The 18,187-nt window shown below is 42.6% G+C and overlaps 1 protein-coding gene across 12 annotated transcripts in view; it reads right to left on the bottom strand.

Moving 5' to 3' along the window:
- Positions 1-18,187, bottom strand: part of CNOT4 (CCR4-NOT transcription complex subunit 4) — a 130,711-nt gene that overhangs the window by 39,150 nt on the left and 73,374 nt on the right. For 9 of the 12 annotated variants that reach the window (XM_050933913.1, XM_050933923.1, XM_050933904.1 and 6 more), the window contains 5 exons: positions 11,693-11,890; positions 8,240-8,326; positions 7,546-7,647; positions 6,840-6,965; positions 2,023-2,156 (listed from right to left, as the gene is read on the bottom strand). In XM_050933913.1, the coding sequence (XP_050789870.1) occupies positions 2,023-2,156; positions 6,840-6,965; positions 7,546-7,647; positions 8,240-8,326; positions 11,693-11,890 (647 nt within the window). The remainder of the gene's footprint in view (positions 1-2,022; positions 2,157-6,839; positions 6,966-7,545; positions 7,648-8,239; positions 8,327-11,692; positions 11,891-18,187) is intronic. The other 3 variants (XM_050933950.1, XM_050933966.1, XM_050933989.1) reach the window with 1 other exon arrangement.

The following is an 18,187-nucleotide window of genomic DNA, read 5'->3' as shown; positions in this document are numbered from 1 at the left end:
TTCTTCATTTTCTTGCATAAACTGTTGTACAGTGCTGCTGCCGGAATTCATTTCAGTAGTGGGTGAACAAGCCCACAAAGAAATCTGATCCTGAATCAGAAGTGCTATATAAAATGTAAGGCCCATTTTAAAAGTTTACCCCCAGTATGAAAGTCCCTTCCTGAATGGAAAATAGTTAATAGCTCCCATTTGTTCATCTTAAATTTAAGATGTTTAGCAAACACACCAGCTAATTGTTTTAGCTTTTGATTTATATTTTTGTATGGCTGTAAATTACTGGATGAAAAAAAACTGTTAAGAGGTGGCTTTTGGAAAGCAGACAGCTGAAAAATATCTAACACGCAGTATTGGGAAGACAGATGAAAAGAAAAAAAAGTTACAATTCAAATATTTAACCACCATTTATGTTTTCTAGGATTTAGCGCCAAGGATATTTCACGCCAGGTGCCAGTTTCTCAGCCAAAGGTAAAAGAAAAGATGAAAGTTCAACTGTTTCTCTTTGAATTTCCATGATTTTTAGGGGCTGTGTACACTTAGGGCTTGGCTATGCTTGCGAGTTACAGCGCAATGAAGGAGCTCCAAGTGTATTAGCTCACTACCCATCCACACTGGCAAGGCACGTAGAGCGCTCTGACTCTGTAGCTACAGCACTGCTGGTACTCCACCTCGGTGAGTGAAATAACGTTTGCTGCGCTCCTCCTGGAGCGCTGCGGTGCCAGTGTGAACGAGGTGTTGCATTACTGTGTTCTGATTGACCTCTGGAAACATCCCATAATCCTCTTAAGTCAAGTGGCCACTCTTGTCATTGTTTTGAACTTGCTGTAGGAATGCGAACATGCCCTTTCAAAGTTCTGTTTCTGACAGGTGGCTGCTCATCTGCTCCAGGACAAAGGAATGCTGCTTGCTATGAGGGCGGGGGGGGGGGGGAGGGGAGGCTGCTGCTTTCTGAACTTACAAGACAGCATGCTGACACGCTCTCAGACCCCCAAATCCCACTCTCTCCCCCTCCACATACACACACCACACACCCTGTCGCACTCCACCCATCCCCTTCATTTGAAAAGCACATTGCAGCCACTTGCATGCTGGGATAGCTACCACAAAGTATTGCTCTTTGGGGCCTTGCAAGAGCTGCTAACTTGACGATGCCAGTGCGCTTCCAGCTAAGAGTGTAAACACTTGACAGCATTTTCCCTGCTGCCGTCTCCAAAGGCTGGTTTAACTCCCAGCACTCTATGACTGCAAGTGTAGCCATGCCCTTAAAACACTGCACCACTATAGGGCTTCAGTGAAGATGCTACCTATGCTGATGAGAAGGGTTCTCTAGTAATCATCGGTTCTCCACCTCCTCAAGAGGTGGCAACTAGGTCACTAGGAGAATTCACCCATCAACCTATCACTGTCTACACAAGAAGCTACGTCCATTTAATTGCATAGCTCAGAGATGTGGATTTTTCACACTCCTGAATCACCCAGTTATATGGACCTAATTTCCTATTGTAGACTAGACCTTAGTCTGTGTTCAAATCTTAACACTGAAGTATGTTAAATATTATACAAAACATCAAATATTTGGACATTTCAGCCACCGTGACAGCAGAGACTGCCCTCTTATCACAAAGTAAATGCCACATTAGCTATAATTACCAAGAATTTGCTGCTCAACAATATTCACTGAACTGCATTAATGTTATTGCAAAAATTGTGAAAATATTAAATAAAACCCTTCTGATACCTGCTTCAACACGATGACAGCTTGTTTGGAGTTAATGTGCACAAATCCATCTGATACAAGAAGGGGGAATCCTTTCATTTATCAAACAAGATTCAGCATATGTTATGACTAGAATGAAGTACTGCATAATCCTGCATGTGTATGTGAGCAAAAATTTGAGATGGAACATTCCATATCTTCCATCTTAAACAGCAAGCATTGGGTGAGATGGGAGAGAGGACCAGGAATTTTAATGGAAATAACTTTAAAAGGAAAGTCTTGTCAGTCAGTCTGGAGTCAGTACTTACACATCATACCTCTGCAGTGCTGTCACTTTGTTTTTGTTCTTGTCAACTGTACCCGTAGACAGCTGGAGGAAGTTGGGGTTTAGTTTGTATAATTCTTGCAATAGCTTCTGTTCATATTCTTGGTGTTTACCCGCCTGGGGAAAGAGTTAAAGTTTTCAATGCAACCTGAGTTGAAGTTCATATTCCCTCCCTGATTTGAAAGATCTTGGGGGCACAAAACTATAAGGCTTTGCTTGGCTCTCTAATAGAAAGTTTAGGCTCCCAATTTTGCAGTCAAAAGGTTATTCCAAGGAGTCAGAGGCTTATGCTCCCAGATATACTCAACCAGCTGAATTTGCCAAATTACTTGCTCTTTTTTAATATGAAAATTATTTTCTCTTTTGGTACCTTTTAAAGCAGAAAATCAGTTTACTCAAGCCTTCCTAGGACTTATTCTCCAGGTCAAGCAAAAACGTTTGCTGTAGTACAGTCCAAATAAAGTAAGCTTCCAAGAGAAGTGTGTACTCTGCATTTTACATCTCCCTAATGTATATTAAGCTCTCTAGAGGGAAGAAAGAGATAGTCTCTTAACTTCAAAGAGTTTCTTTGCTGTTGTAAACAGTTCTGAATTCCAAGGACTATTTCAAAAGCATCACGCAGCTGTCAATAGGGTAAGAAAAAGCACTCTGGTTAGTGTGACTGGGGATTGTTCAATACAGAAGTGGATTTCTGCACAGCGAAGAATTACAGGGAGACGAGCATGCTGCTTTCAGGAACTGGGGAGATTTCTATGCCTGAATTATTCATACTGTGCAGACTCTACTTCTGAGTGAGGAAGGGGATGAAATTCTTTCAATCCAGGTCTATCCTTCTGCATTCCTAGAATATATTAGAACAGTTTATTTAAAGTTTATTTAATCTAATGCCGAGTAGCTTTTTCTCTGTTTTCTTTATTTTTTGAGAGAAGGCACTAAGAGTGACAATTGAAATAGGGTTAGACTAAATATTAAAACATTTTGCCTTTTCTCTTGTCCAATAACCAAAGCTGTCCAAATTTGAAGGAAGTTTTTGGTATGAGTCTTGGTTAGAATGGTTACAATGTAATATTACATGCAAGTTAAATATACTTAAAATAATTTTAAATTAAATCTAAAGTTGCGAAATACAAACAACTTGAACTTAAAATTCCCAGTCACTTGTGCCCAGTGACCCTTGACACTATGATAGGCACTTTAGAAACAGAAGCAAAAAGACCTCCTGTGAAATTAGAGCTATATCATTACGCAAGTATCAAGTGTTCACTACACCTTTAATAGTTATTTTGTACACAGTGTCATGAAATGTTATGTCTAATGATGCATATTATGGGGTGTGATTTCTAAAACACTCAAACTTGTTGTGCACTAACCAGTCCAAGTAGACCCTAAGTATTCCCCAGTAAACTTTAACATAGTACTGTTTCAAACAGCATTAGGCTGAAATGCACCAGGAAACCTAGTGTGCACCAGCAGGGTCTACACAGATTAATTAATGTGCAAAGCATTAGTGCATTTTACAAATCACCCCCCCTCCATGGTGTACATTGCCAACTCATGTAAATAGCCCTCAGTTATACCCAACAAGGTTAAAAAAAATGCAGATAAATACAATTAAACTATTCATGACAATGTCAAGTCATCCCAGAAATACTGTACTATATTACAACTCAATCAAAAAGTAACCTTTAGCCTTACATTTTTAAAAACAGCAGAAGTATTGTTTCTCATTTTAAACCATTTCATATGAAACTAAAAAGTACCAGGAGAGAGACAGTCCTTTCTTCATTTACCTTACTAAGGCTCACTCAAACAATACTGATTATGCAACCCACTTCCACTAAGTATGATAGGCAATCCAATCAGAGTTGGAGACCTTATATACTTCTTCAGTGGCACAAGACTTCTCTAAAGTCTCCAAATCAGGCAAAGTTTAAAAAATTATACTCAGTTTTTAATGACACCATCACATTATTTTGATCTATACTCAAAAAGCAATCCTTCAAAGCCCACACCTTCAGTCATGAAAGTCAAGCTACTGGATTATGGGAGGAGCAGAAACCTGTATGCTTTCCTTCCAAGCCCTAAACAAAAACCACTTTTCTAAGAAGTTCATGATAATCATGAACTTAACATTTGGTTAATGCATCCTAACCTACAGATGTATTACGCTCTAGTAAATTATCCTCATAACATCTTAATACTCTTCCAAATGCTTAGCACCCATTCATGATACACAGTAGGAAATATATTCAACTAAGATTTCATAAAAACAGTCCCACAGTCGTTGAGAATTTGAAAGTAGAAGGAAGCTTGGGTGAAAGTGATGATGAAATCATAGAGTTTGCAATTCTAAGGAAGGGTAGAAGGGAGTACCGCAAAATATAGACAATGGATTTCAGGAAGGCGGATTTTGGTAAGCTCAGAGAGCTGATAGGTAAGGTCCCATGGGAATCAAGACTGAGGGAAAAAACAACTGAGGAGAGTTGGCAGTTTTTCAAAGGGACACTATTAAGGGCCCAAAAGCAAGCTATTCCGATGTGTAGGAAAGATAGAAAATGTGGCAAAAGACCACCCTGGCTTAACCACGAGATCTTGCATGACCTATAAAATAAAAAGGAGTCATAAAAAATGGAAACTACGTCAGATTACAAAGGATGAATATAGGCAAACAACACAGGAATGCAGAGGCAAGATTAGAAAGGCAAAGGCACAAAATGAGCTCAAACTAGCTATGGGAATAAAGGGAAACAAGAAGACTTTTTATCAATACATGAGAAGCAAGAGGAAGACCAAGGACAGGGTAGGTCCACTGCTCAGTGAGGAGCGAGAAACAGTAACAGGAAACTTGGAAATGGCAGAGATGCTTAATGACTTCTTTGTTTCGGTCTTCACTGAGAAGTCTGAAGGAATGTTTAACATAGTGAATGCTTATGGGAAGGGGGTAGGTTTAGAAGATAAAATGAAAAAAAAAGAGCAAGTTAAAAATAACTTAGAAAAGTTAGATGCCTGCAAGTCACCAGGGCCTGAATGAAATGCATCCTAGAATACTCAAGGAGTTAATAGAGGACGTATCTGAGCCTCTAGCTATTATCTTTGGAAAGTCATGGGAGACGGGAGAGATTCCAGAAGACTGGAAAAGGGCAAATATAGTGCCCATCTATAAAAAGGGAAATAAAAAACCACTCAGGAAACTACAGACCAGTTAGTTTAACTTCTGTGCCAGGGAAGATAATGGAGCAAGTAATTAAAGAAATCATCTGCAAACATTTGGAAGGTGGTAAGGTGATAGGGAATAGCCAGCATGGATTTGTAAAGAACAAATCGTGTCAAACCAATCTGATAGCTTTCTTTGATAGGATAACGAGCCTTGTGGATAAGGGAGAAGCGGTGGATGTGGTATACCTAGACTTTAGTAAGGCATTTGATATGGTCTCGCATTATATCCTTATCAATAAACTAAGCAAATACAATTTAGATGGGGCTACTATAAGGTGGGTGCATAACTGGCTGGATAACTGTACTCAGAGAGTAATTATTAATGGCTCCCAATCCTGCTGGAAAGGTATAACAAGTGGGGTTCCGCAGGGGTCTGTTTTGGGACCGGCTCTGTTCAATATCTTCATCAACGACTTAGATGCTGGCATAGAAAGTACGCTTATTAAGTTTGCAGACGATACCAAACTGGGAGGGATTGCAACTGCTTTGGAGGACAGGGTCAAAATTCAAAATGATCTGGACAAATTGGAGAAATGGTCTGAGGTAAACCGGATGCAGTTCAATAAAGACAAATGCAAAGTGCTCCACTTAGGAAGGAAAAATCAGTTTCACACATACAGAATGGGAAGAGACTGTCTAGGAAGGAGTATGGCAGAAAGAGATCTAGGGGTCATAGTGGACCACAAGCTAAATATGAGTCAACAGTGTGATACTGTTGCAAAAAAAGCAAACGTGATTCTGGGATGCATTAACAGGTGTGTTGTAAATAATACAGGAGAAGTCATTCTTCCGCTCTCCTCTGCGCTGGTTAGGCCTCAACTGGAGTATTGTGTCCAGTTCTGGGCACCGCATTTCAAGAAAGATGTGGAGAAATTGGAGAGGGTCCAGAGAAGAGCAATGAGAATGATTAAAGGTCTTGAGAACATGACCTATGAAGGAAGGCTAAAAGAATTGGGTTTATTTAGTTTGGAAAAAAGAGAAGACAGAGGGGACATGATAGCAGTTTTCAGGTATCTAAAAGGGTGTCATCAGGAGGAGGGAGAAAACTTGTTCACCTTAGCCTCTAATGATAGAACAAGAAGCAATGGGCTTAAACTGCAGCAAGGGAGATTTAGGTTGGACATTAGGAAAAAGTTCCTAACTGTCAGGGTAGTTAAACACTGGAATAAATTGCCTAGGGAGGTTGTAGAATCTCCATCTCTGGAGACATTTAAGAGTAGGTTAGATAAATGTCTATTAGGGATGGTCTAGACAGTATTTGGTCCTGCCATGAGGGCAGGGGACTGGACTCGATGACCTCTTGAGGTCCCTTCCAGCCCTAGAGTCTATGAATTGTCTTACAAACCTTTAACTATCCAATACTTGGGAGGACTGACTCCTTTTGAGCCTGTAAAAAATAGCACTTATTGATAAACCACCAGCATCCAATTGGCTAAATATATTTTGAGTTTAAAAAAAAAAGATAGTTTTGCCATGATAATATTTAAAGGTTGGCTTCACTACACTTTAATATAAGTCATACACAGGAAAAAAAAACAGACATTTACGCTACAATTTAGGATCCTCCTTTTTGTGCGCATCTACCTGCATCTCCTCTTTTGTGAAACTGGCTGCTTCGTCTCCCAGCTCATGTAGATACATACAGTCAGGTTTTGGACACTGCATGTTCTTTAGGAAATAACTGCAATATTTTGTTGTACCTAAAGATGCCTGAAGGAGAAAAAAGTGAGACTGAGTAGCTGAGCTAAGCACAGAAAGCTATAAGCCACATTTCAAGCACAAAAATCCTCCTCAATTTAACAGAGGTCTCAGAAGACAATATACCCTCATAAAAATTGGAGTTCATCGAAACAAGTTTTTTTGATAAGGCCTAAATAGGATATCAGTAACACGAGAGACTCGGATATCCAGGGTCTGGATAATCAGAATACTTCAAAATCAAATTTTCATCACATAAAATAAAAGCAGGACAGACCAAAGCTGAGTAGAGATTTACTTTCATATTTGTAAAGGTAGGGCCAAAGAAAAAAAAAATCTCAATTACAAGCTAGTATTTTCTGAGTTAATCCCCTATTCATTTGAGCCCTCCCACAAACACACTGGGCACAAGAGCTCAAACTCAAGACACTTGGATTCTATGACCAGCTCTGCTGGTTTATATAAATACGGTGTCTAACTGGATGTTTTTATTGAGTGAAATATAGCAACATAGCTGAAACAGATTTTTAGAATCTGCACTAGATGTTAATGTCCTTACATGTGCTAATCACAGAATGCAAAACAATACTACCTTAAGTGTTCTGCCATCTACCACCACATTATTGACGCACTGTATGGCTCTGAGAGCATCTTCTGATCGGATGTAAGTTACGTATGCACTTGCACTCGGACCCTAGAGAAAGAATTTAACAATGTGGAATTCTTTCTGGTTAATTTTTTTTTTTAATTATTCCTTTACTATCTGGCTAAATTCAAAACTAGACATTTAACAAAGTTTAAAATTAGATTTGTTTTAAATCAAACAATTCATTTACTTGAAATGTAGTAAATGTAAAGGTCTGAAAAAAGGAAGCTTAAGGCTCTCAAACATTTGTTAAAATGTTAAAGCTTATTAAAATATGGTTTATTAAAGTACTTGGTAGCTGGAAATGAAATAGATACCACAATATTATTCCAGAGGGCTTTTCTGAAGATTCTCTCTCTCTTTTGCTTTCTTCCTACCACCACCTCCATTATTTTGTAGACACTTTCCAAGTATTGCATGTGCAAAGTCATTTAAGGATACAATCAATATTACTCTACGTACTTTGTTGCTGTAGTATTAATTCTCCAATCCCCAGTCCCACAACCTGCCATGATAATTAGTCTCCACTCAATCAGGAAAATGTAGCCCAGATTATTCTTGAACCCATAACTCCTGTCATGAACAGTGCCACCACAATACCATTGCGACAAAAGCCCAAGAGCCTCCTATCATGGCTTACCTGTGAGCCTGCATATGATGTGCTGTTGTTGATGACAACTTTATGTATTTTACCAAACTTCCCAAAATATTCTGGCCGCTTCAAAACCTGCAGGAAGAATGAGTAAATTAAACAGACATATTGGGAAATCAATAGCAACTCAAATAATATTGCTTATTCATTAAAAAAATTAATCCTTTACTTAGTTTTGCAATTAAGATCTTAACTAGTGAAAATGAGAGAGGACAAAATCATATAGATATGTTTGTTCTGAGAACCTTCAATTAAAAAAAGGATTTACATTCCTTTTTTTAAATTTTGGTAACATTGACACTGCCCCAAAAAAGCCAGGATGACAGGCATTCAGCATATCTTCACTTGCATCTTCTAGCTCCTTTTCTAACTCAAGACATCCAAATCCTGCAATAATCAGCTAATGCCTACTACAGAGGGTTGCCCCCTCAGTGCATATACCACACAATTATGTAATAGCTACCCCAGAACTTGACTGGAGCACAAAGCTAACCCATGGGTGATCAGGTTGATCTAATATTTTCCCATGTTTTAAAGATACATTTTGTAATTTCTGGAGTAAGGAAACAATTGTATTAATGCTAATTTTAAAAGCTGACTTGAAAACTCATCTACGGAGACCCTGGCACATTGAGACAAAATTTTGTGAAACTCCTTTTTAACTCTTCACGATCAGTTTTGGGACTTAGCCATCTTGAGTAATTTCCAATTGCCTGCAAATTCTGCCACCTCATTGTTCATACCCTATTCCAGATCATCTATGAATATGTTGAACAGCATAGGTTCCAGTACAGGTGCTGGGGGGAACCACACTATTTACCTCTTTCCAGAAAAGTGACTATTTATTCCTACTCTTTGATTCCTATCATCTTTTAATCAGTTACTGAACCATGAGAGGATCTTCCCTCTTATTCTCTGACTGCTTACTTGCTTAAGAGCCATTGGTGTGAGATCTTGTCAAAGGCTTTTTGCAAGTCCAAGACCACTATACTCACTGGCTCACGCTTGTCCCCATGCTTGTTTACACCTTCAAAAGAATTCTAACAGATTGATGAAGCACGATTTCCTGATACAAACTCTGTGCTGATTCTTCTCCAACATATGTTCATCTGTGTCTGATAATTCTGTCTTTACTAAAATTACAATCTATTTGCCTGGACTGGAGAAGGGCTAATGTAGTACCCATCTTTAAAAGGGAGGAAAAGGAGGAGCCAGGGAATTATAGATCAATCAGTCTGACCTCAATACCTGGGAAGCTACTAGAAAAATGTATAAAAACATTCAATTTGCAAATACCTGGAGGATGAAGGCATAATCACTAGCAGCCAGCATGGATTTACTAAGAATAAATCATGCCAAACCAACTTGATTTCCTTCTCTGACAAAGTTATGGGTTTGGTGGATGGGGGAAATGTAGTGGACATAATATACCTAGATTTTAGCAAGGCTTTTAACATGGTCCTGTGTGACATTGTCCTAATTAAGCTGGGGAAGTGCAGGCTTGGTAGAAGTACTGTTAAGTGGATACATAACTGATTAAACAGCCACAAAAAGAGTAACTACTAATGGTATAATGTCAGATGGGAAGGAGGTCTCAAGTGGGGTTCCAGAGGTGAGTGACAAAGATTATCAAAGGGATGGAATGCAAGCCACATGAGCAAAGGCTGAAGGAATTAGGTCTGTTTAGTTTAGAAAAGAGAAAATTAAGGGACATGACAGCGGTCCTCAGATACTTAAAAGGCTGCCATAAAAGAAGATGGAGAAAAGTTGTTCTCTGTTGCCACAGATGGCAGGACAAGAGGCAATGGTTTCAAACTACAGCACAGCGGATTTAAAATAAAAGTCAGGAAAAACTTAACTGTAAGAAGAGTAGGACAATGAACCAACTGTTTACAGAAGTTGTGCAATCTCCTTGCCTGGAAGTTTTCAAAGAGGCTGAATAACCATTTATCTTGGATGGTTTAGACACAACAAATCCTGCATCTTGTAAGGAGGTTAGACTAGATGAACCTTGTAGCCTCTTCTAACCCTATGGTTCTATGAAGTTAGGCTTCTCAACCTGCAATTGCGAGGATCATCTCTGGAGCAGTTTAAAGAGCTTTCCCCTCCCCCGCAGCAAGGGGTTGTCTTATAGCAGAATCCATGTAGTGCCACTCCACAGAGGAACATGATATAGGGAGCTCATGCAAGGGAGGCACACCTCCTACACACTAGAAGGCACCCAGCTGTGTAGTAGCTACCTGTGCAATGATGGAGTTTGCAGAGAGAATTGCAGTATCAATCCACTGGCCACTGCCCTCTCCCAGGAAGTGTAGAGGGAGATGAAGCAGCAAGTTGCATATCCAGTTCTGAGGCTGGATATGCAACTATGGAGTGGTTCTGCATCTAAGGAACAGCATGAGAGAAGTGAAAGGGGGTACTTTCCCTCCAACTCAAACCACAGAGAAATTCTGCAGTGCACAGTCCAGCAGTTAGACTGCATACTGGGGACAGGATTTGGGCCTTGGTAATTCACATCTGTACTCAAAAACCATCTGAAGTTTCAGGAAGACAGAACTACATTTATCATTTTTGGAAGGTTCTCTGCAGCTATGAAGGTTAGAAACTTTTTAAAATTAAAGCAAAATTATAGAAAGTGGTGGGTACACTCCACTAACCAGAAAATTTTGTACTCCTCTTCGATGAGGAGTGGAGTGATAAAAGGTAACGGTCCTGCAATTTAGGCAATTCAGTTCTTTTGTCCCCATACTTGACCCAGATGCTTAGATCTTCCTTCCTATGTTTGGATTTTATTTCCCCTCCCAGATAAGGCTGCCATAAGAAAATGCAACTGAATGGAGGCAATACTGGGAAGTACTTCTACCAGTCTGATCTATCAGTGGAACAGCAGGGGGATTCCCTGGCCCTATCCGCTAATACTTAACTATTTCAATGTGAAGGTATCTGCCACTTGCCTCCAGTTGCATGTATTCAACTGAACACCTGCTGCAGCAGGCGACTGGACCAAATGAGACTAAGAGGGACACCACCACCACCACCACTATAAAAGTAGAGGAAAGCCACTTGCAATGGAAAGTGGTGCTGTAGCTGTGGGTCTAGCACAGGTAAAGCTCATTATATATCCAAATCCTTCAGCTCATTTTATGTTGAAGAAACCAAAAAAGGTTAGCGTACCTAGTACTACCAGAAACAAAAACAATGAACAGATGATGAGGTTTGAAGGTGGGAGGAATTTCATCCACGCCCTTAAAGTGAAGGGACTCTGCATATCAGAGCAGCCATTTCTAGACAATTGTTTTATCTGGCATTCAGTAAAAACCAACATGCAGTTTGCCATCCAAGTGAAGCACAAGGATACCACACTCTAGATGTGATCTTTAGACATTTTGATTATGGTAATATTTAAGCAACAGGGAGATCTGGCATATGTGAACTGTTTACCTCTGGATCTGCTAGGCGCTGTGACAGCCCTACAACAAAGACAAGGTTCTTCTGTACAACCCGTACACTGGCCAGGTGTTTGCGATTCTCTGATATTTTCTGCTTCCTCTCATTTTGCTTCTGTTTCTTTTCATTTTTTATCCTTTGCAGCTCTTCCTGGGAGAGTGGTTTGTACACTGCTGGATCTTCTGGATATGGCTGAACATAAAAAACACCATTAAATGCAACCCAGGTAAGAGACTAAATATTTGAAAGCAGTTCTCAGTAATTAGACATTCAAATTGAGGTTAATGTTACATAGTTTCCTGGCTGGCAGCTCTGTGGAAATCATCTTAGGGAGAGAGAGAAATCTCAGGTTACTTTCAAACAAACAAACAATCTCCCTACTTGCACTCAAGCAATAATGAATCTGACAAGAATTACATTGACTCTGCTGCTCGCTCCGTTGGGGAATTCTACAAGCATTGGCAATCCCGACAGAATCCTCCCAAGGAATTTCAATAAGGCAGCACACTAAGCATGGAAAAAGGCAGGGTCCTGTTATCCCACATCGAATTTAATACCGTGATATGTATGAAGAATATTTTAAAAGCCAACCTATAAGGTAAAACAAAAGAATTCATTTTGTCATTGTCATGAAATCAAAACGGGCACCTCTGGGTTTTCAAGAGTCCTCTTTGCTTTCTAATCAGAGAATTTTGCTATTGTACTGCTCATTCTTTGTGTTACCTTCCCTTGGTACAGAGACAGGTTACTACAACTACTACTACATTGGATGATTTCATAGTACTGTTAACATGTTTGCCTAGCAGTTTCAGACTTTTTTCTTTTTGCAGTGATGACAAACACATTTTTACTTCAAGATAGCTCTCTCAATGAAGACAAGCACTATAGGTTTTACCTCAATGAAGTTAGTTGAAGTAAACCAAATGTGGGTTCACCCCAACAAGCTACACAGAGTTTTAAAAAGTTACTAACCTTTCCGTAACTGTTGTTGTTTAAGATGTGTTCGTGACTATTTCACATTAGATGTGTGTGCCAGGTGAACCACTGCTAGAGATTTTTCCCCAGTTGGTATCCGTCGGGACAGCTCTAGTGCCCTCTGGTGCCATGTGCTTATGAGCTAGTATAGGGGATGCTGCTGGCCATGCGTCCTTTCAGCCTCTTTTTGATGACCAACTCTGTCAGAGGGATAGGAGGGTGGATCATGGAATGGACATGAGCAACACATCTTGAAGAACAACAGTTACGGGAAAGTTAGTAACCATTTTTCTTCATCAAGTGCTTGCTCATGTCCATTCTGCATAAGGTGACTCACAAGCAGTACCACACGAGGTAACCTTGGAGCTCATGGACATGCAGACTCCAACACTACTCTCCTGAACACAGCATCATCTCAAGCTATTGGGTGATGGCATAGTAGGATGCAAAGATAGGCACTAACACCCAAGTTGTGGATTGGAACCTCTGCGGTGAACACTGTTGAAGAGATCTGAGCTCTAGTGGAGTGAGTGGTCAGGATGGCTGAAGGTGGAACATTCTCATGCTCATAGCATGCCCGAATACAGGAGGTCATCAAGAATGAGATCCTCTAGGCTGACAGTGGAAGGCTTTTCATCCTTTCTGCTACTGCTACGAAAAGTTGAGTGGATCTGCAAAAAGGGTTTAGTCCTCTCAAAGGCGGCAAGGGCATGCCTAATAGCCAATGAGTGAAGTCGCCACTCTGAATTCTTGTGAGGCTTCAGGAAGAAGACTGTCAGAAAAATGGCCTGGTTGCAATGGAACCGTGAAACCACCTTTGGCAGGAAGGCTTGCGAAGGTGCAGTTGGACGCTGTCCCTGAAGAAAACTGTGTATGGTGGCTCTGATGCAAGGCCCTTGGCTTTAGAGATCCTTCTGGATGAGGTGATCGATAAGAGGAAGGTGACCTTCCAAGAGAGAAGCAGTAGAGGGCATGACATTAGCGATGTAAATAGAGGACCTCTGAGCCTTGACAGAACCATGTTTAAGTCCCACGGGGGGAAGGAAGGGGAGGGGAGATCAGCTTAGCTTGCAGACCTAAGGATAAAGTCTCTCCAGCCCTGTAAGAAAAGGGACCATCATTTCATGAGATAACACTGACCCGCTGTTCACTGGTCAGTGGAAGGCCAAAACTGGTGCTAAATGCAACATGATAGAAACGAGGCAGACCTTGTTGTTTTAGATGGAGCAAGTAGTCCAAGATAGACTGAAGGGAAGACCGAGTTGGAGAGAGGTCTCATTGGGATGACCGTATCAAGTAACGCATGCAATTGTTGAGGCAGGTAGCCCTAGTGGACGGCTTCCTACCACCAAGCGAAACCTGTCAAACTTGTTCCAAACAAGTCTGCTCCTCTGGGTTCAGCCATGTAACATCCATACAGATAGATGAAGGGAGCAGAGGTTTGGATCGAGTGAGTGATCATGATCTTGTGAGATTAGGTCCAGGCAGAGAGGAAGCAGGGTTGCTACTGACAGATCTAATAGCATACTGAACCAGTGTTGGTGTGACCACACCAAAACTAAGAATAACTGTTGCCTTGTCCAGTTTGATTTTCAGGAGGACCTTGTGAACCAGAGGAACCAGTGGGAATGCATAGAACAGGAACTCTGTCCATGGAAACAGGAAGACATCAGAGAGCGAGCCTGGACTGTGCCCATGCAGTTAAGAGAAAACTCATGGTATTTTCTTTTCTGCTTGGTCACAAACAGGTCCACCTGGGGAGACCTCTACCTTTGAGGCATGAACCTGGTGACCTCCAGGTGAAGGGACCACTTGTGGTCAAAGGAAAAGGATCTACTGAGATGATCCACCAGTGTGTTTTGGGCTCCCAGAAGATGTGAAGCCTTGAGGTGGATTGAGTGCTTCACACAGAAGTCCCACAGACGGACAGCCTCCTGACAGGATGGAGGATTGAGCACCTCCCTGCTAGTTGAGGTAGAACATGGCCATGGTGCTGTCAGTCAGAACTCACACCACCTTGCCTGACACCTTGGGAAGCAACAGTTGGCAGGCTAAGCAAACTGTCCTGAGTTCCCTGATGTTTATGTGCAGGGTCAGACGTTCCTGGGATCACAAGCCTTGAGTCTGTTGAGGTGGGCTCCCCAACTTAGGTCTGACATGTCTGAGACTAGGGACGCTGAGTCAGGGCAAGATACAGGACTCACGTTATTACCAAGTGTGGGTCCTTCCACCAGTCAAGGGAAGAGAGAAACAGTGTTGAAACAGCGAGCACTGAGTCCACTGGTGTCCGTTCGGGGAGTAAAATCAAGCTCACCATGTCTGCAGGGGCCTGAGGTGTAGCCGGCATGCCAGACCACAACTGCATGTGGCCATGTGACCCAGTAGCTTGAGGTAAACCCAGGCTGTTGTAAATGGATGGATGATGACTTTGGATATCAGACCTCTGAGAGGAAGGCTTTGGCTTGGGTCGAGTCAAGCCCTGGCCTGATAAACTCTGTTCTCTGAACTGGAATAAGTCAACTTTTTCCTCAATTAACAAGAGGCTCAGCACTCGGAAAGCAGCTTGAACCACGCTAATGCTGGTCTTTACGTGAGCCTCTGAACAACCCTTGATCACCCACTTGTTGAGGTACACGTACGCAGACCTGAACACCTCGCCATCTGAGGAAGGCAGCTACCACCATCATGCACTTCATGAAGATCCAAAGGGCTGCAGACAGGCTGAAGGGAAGAATAGTGAACTGGAAATTAGTCTGATTTACAATAAACCTGAGAAATTTTCTGTGGCCCTGGAACAAAGAAATGTGAAAATAAGTGTCCTTCAAGTCGATGGCGGTGTACCAGTACCCTGGATCTAGGGAGAAAATGGTGGAGGCCAGGGAGACCATGCAGAATCTCAATTTCTTGAGATATTTGTTGAGGCGATGGTCCAGGTCCAGGATAGATCAAAGGCCTCTCTTGGCCTTTGGGATTTGGAAATATTGGGAGTAAATCTCCTTCCCCCAAGTTTTGCAGTGCCTCCTCCACAGCACCCATCTGTGGGAGGGTATGCACCTCCTGGGTGAGGAGATGCTTGTGAGAAGGGTCCCTGAAAAGGGATGGAGATAGGGGACAGGAGGGAGGAGTGGATGTAAAATGTGTTTAGCAACCAGCAGTCTGATGTTACGTGGGACCAGTCCAAAAATAAAGGGGAGGCAGGATCTGAGGGAGGGAACTGGTATAGCGCCCTGGGGCACAACTTCAAAAAGGCCTGCTTAAGCCCACCAAAAGTGCCTACACGAGCCCAGCTGGGAGGCTGAGGTGGATGGAAGTGGTTGACAGTGCTTATAAACTCTCCCTTTTCTTTTACAGGGTTCCTTCTCAGACACAGAGCTGGGAAGTGTGGTGGCTGATGGGGCTTGATATGCTTCCTCGAAGTAGACAGAGCACAGAGGCCCAGGGACATGAGGCTAGCCCTTGAACCCTTCAGGCTGTGCAGTCTTGTGTCCATCTGCTCCAAAAATAATGAGAAGCCTTCGAAAGGGAGGCCCTGGATTGACTACTGGATCTTGTGAGGGAGTCCTGAGGGCTGCAGCCAAGAGCATCATCTCATGGTGACAGCAGAGGCCATTGTCCTCACCATGCATCTGCTGCGTCCAGTGCCACCTGGAGAGAAGGTCTGGCAACATTCTTTCCAAGAGGGCTGAGAATTCCTGGGGCATAAAGTTCTTAAATTTGGCCAAGGAAACCCACAAATTCTAGTCGTATCATCCCAGTAAGGCTTGTTGATTTGAGATATGTAGTTGCTGACCACCTGTTGAATAAATTTTCCTCCCAAATAGATCACATCCTTCTTTGCATCCTTCTGTTTGGGAATAGCCCTCGACTGGCCCTGTCTGTCCCTTTCGTTAGCCAGTGGTACAAGGGATCCCGGAGTGGGGAGAGTACAGATACTCATACCCACTGGCTGGCACAGATTTCTCTTCTGCCCCATAATTTCAAAAAGATGGGGTCTGGCACAGGGCTTCAACCTGACCCATTACCACCTCATTAAATGGATAAGACCACCTTAGATGGAGCTGCTGAAGCCAGAATGTCAATGAGGCTGTGAGATGATTCCTTGAGCTCTTCAATCTCTAGCCCCAGGTTAGTCACTATCTGCTTTAGGAGCTGTTGATGAGCCCAAAAGTCATCTTGTCGTAGCGAGCTGCTCGGACCTGAGATGGCCTCATCTGCAGAGAAGGAGGAGGCCTGTACTGGAAAAGGGGGCTTCTTTCTCTTTTTCAGTTTCAGTAACCTCCATAGGGGGCACATCCTGCAGATCAGTACTAGATTCAGTACTGGAGTCTTTGTCTGGTGCTGAATGTGGAGGAGGGGGAGTCTGCCTCTCAGAAGCAACAGATCGGTGGGAGGGCGGATCCAGTACCAGGGGAAAACCCCAAGGATTTCAGCATGACCACTGCATAGATTGTTGTTCTCCTGGCCAGGCACCAGCGGGGGAACCCGCACTGAGGTCCGATGGCATGTAGGATGGGTACTGATGGCTCTTTCAGTCCAGTGCAGAATCCTACGTTCAACCTAGAGTCCTCTCTAGGTGACCATGGGGGAGCAGTCCCTCTTGCTGCCTCCAATTGCTGCTGAGGGTCCTGTGACTAGAAAAGGAGAAAAGAGACTGCTTCCCTCTAGAAGGTACCAGAGGACCAGGAGTCAAAGGTGCTCAGAGCACCATGCTCTCTCTTGCTCAAGGCTGATGGAGCCGGCAGTTGATGTAACAGGGTAGGCAGGGACCGGGAATGACAGCAAATCTCTGGCCATTGCAAAGGCGTCCGGAGTTGGAGGCATCACAATTCTGCTGGCACTGCAATGATGTTCCAGTGTCGGTGAAGGATCCAGCACCAGACTCAATCTCGACGGTGCCGCCCTGGGACTGGAGGTGGAAGAGTGGCCCGAAACAGGTTGAACTCCACTGCCTTCCCCTTGACTGCAATTCTTTGGCACTGGCGAGTGCCCTCTGTCAGTGTGCTGCCTTTTGTGCTGCTTCTTCAGCACCAGAGATGGAGAGTAGTCTTGGGATGCGCACAGTGCCGGAGGAGTGTTTTGCTCCAAGGCTGAAGTGCTCGGTGCTGAATCTGAGCAGCTCGGTTCTGAAGCCAGTCTAAAAAGTGGCTTCCATTAAGACAGCCTTATGTCTGATCTCTGTCCTTTTTGCAAGGCTTAAAGTATCGATAAAAAATTGGCAGTGGTCTTTCATATGAGATTCTCTCAGACACTTCAGACAACTGGAATGTGGTTGCTCACAGGCATAGGCTTGCCCCAGGAGGCAGAAGATTTGAAGCCCAGCTCCAGGGGTGATGGGAACCCCTCAACGATAAGGGAAGGGGATTCCATCTACAGTAACACTATTTACAATATATACCCTATAACTAGACTAAACTTACAATACAGAGAAGAAAACCACTCATAGGCACCTTGCTGCAGCAAGGGGAGACGTTTCAGCAACCATCACAGCTGGTAAGAAGGAACTAAGAAGGTCCA

The sequence above is a fragment of the Gopherus flavomarginatus genome, chromosome 1, assembly GCF_025201925.1.
Source record: "Gopherus flavomarginatus isolate rGopFla2 chromosome 1, rGopFla2.mat.asm, whole genome shotgun sequence".
Lineage (NCBI taxonomy): Eukaryota > Metazoa > Chordata > Testudines > Testudinidae > Gopherus > Gopherus flavomarginatus.
Note: the sequence above shows the minus strand (reverse complement) of the source record. Positions and strands in the feature narration are given on the sequence as shown.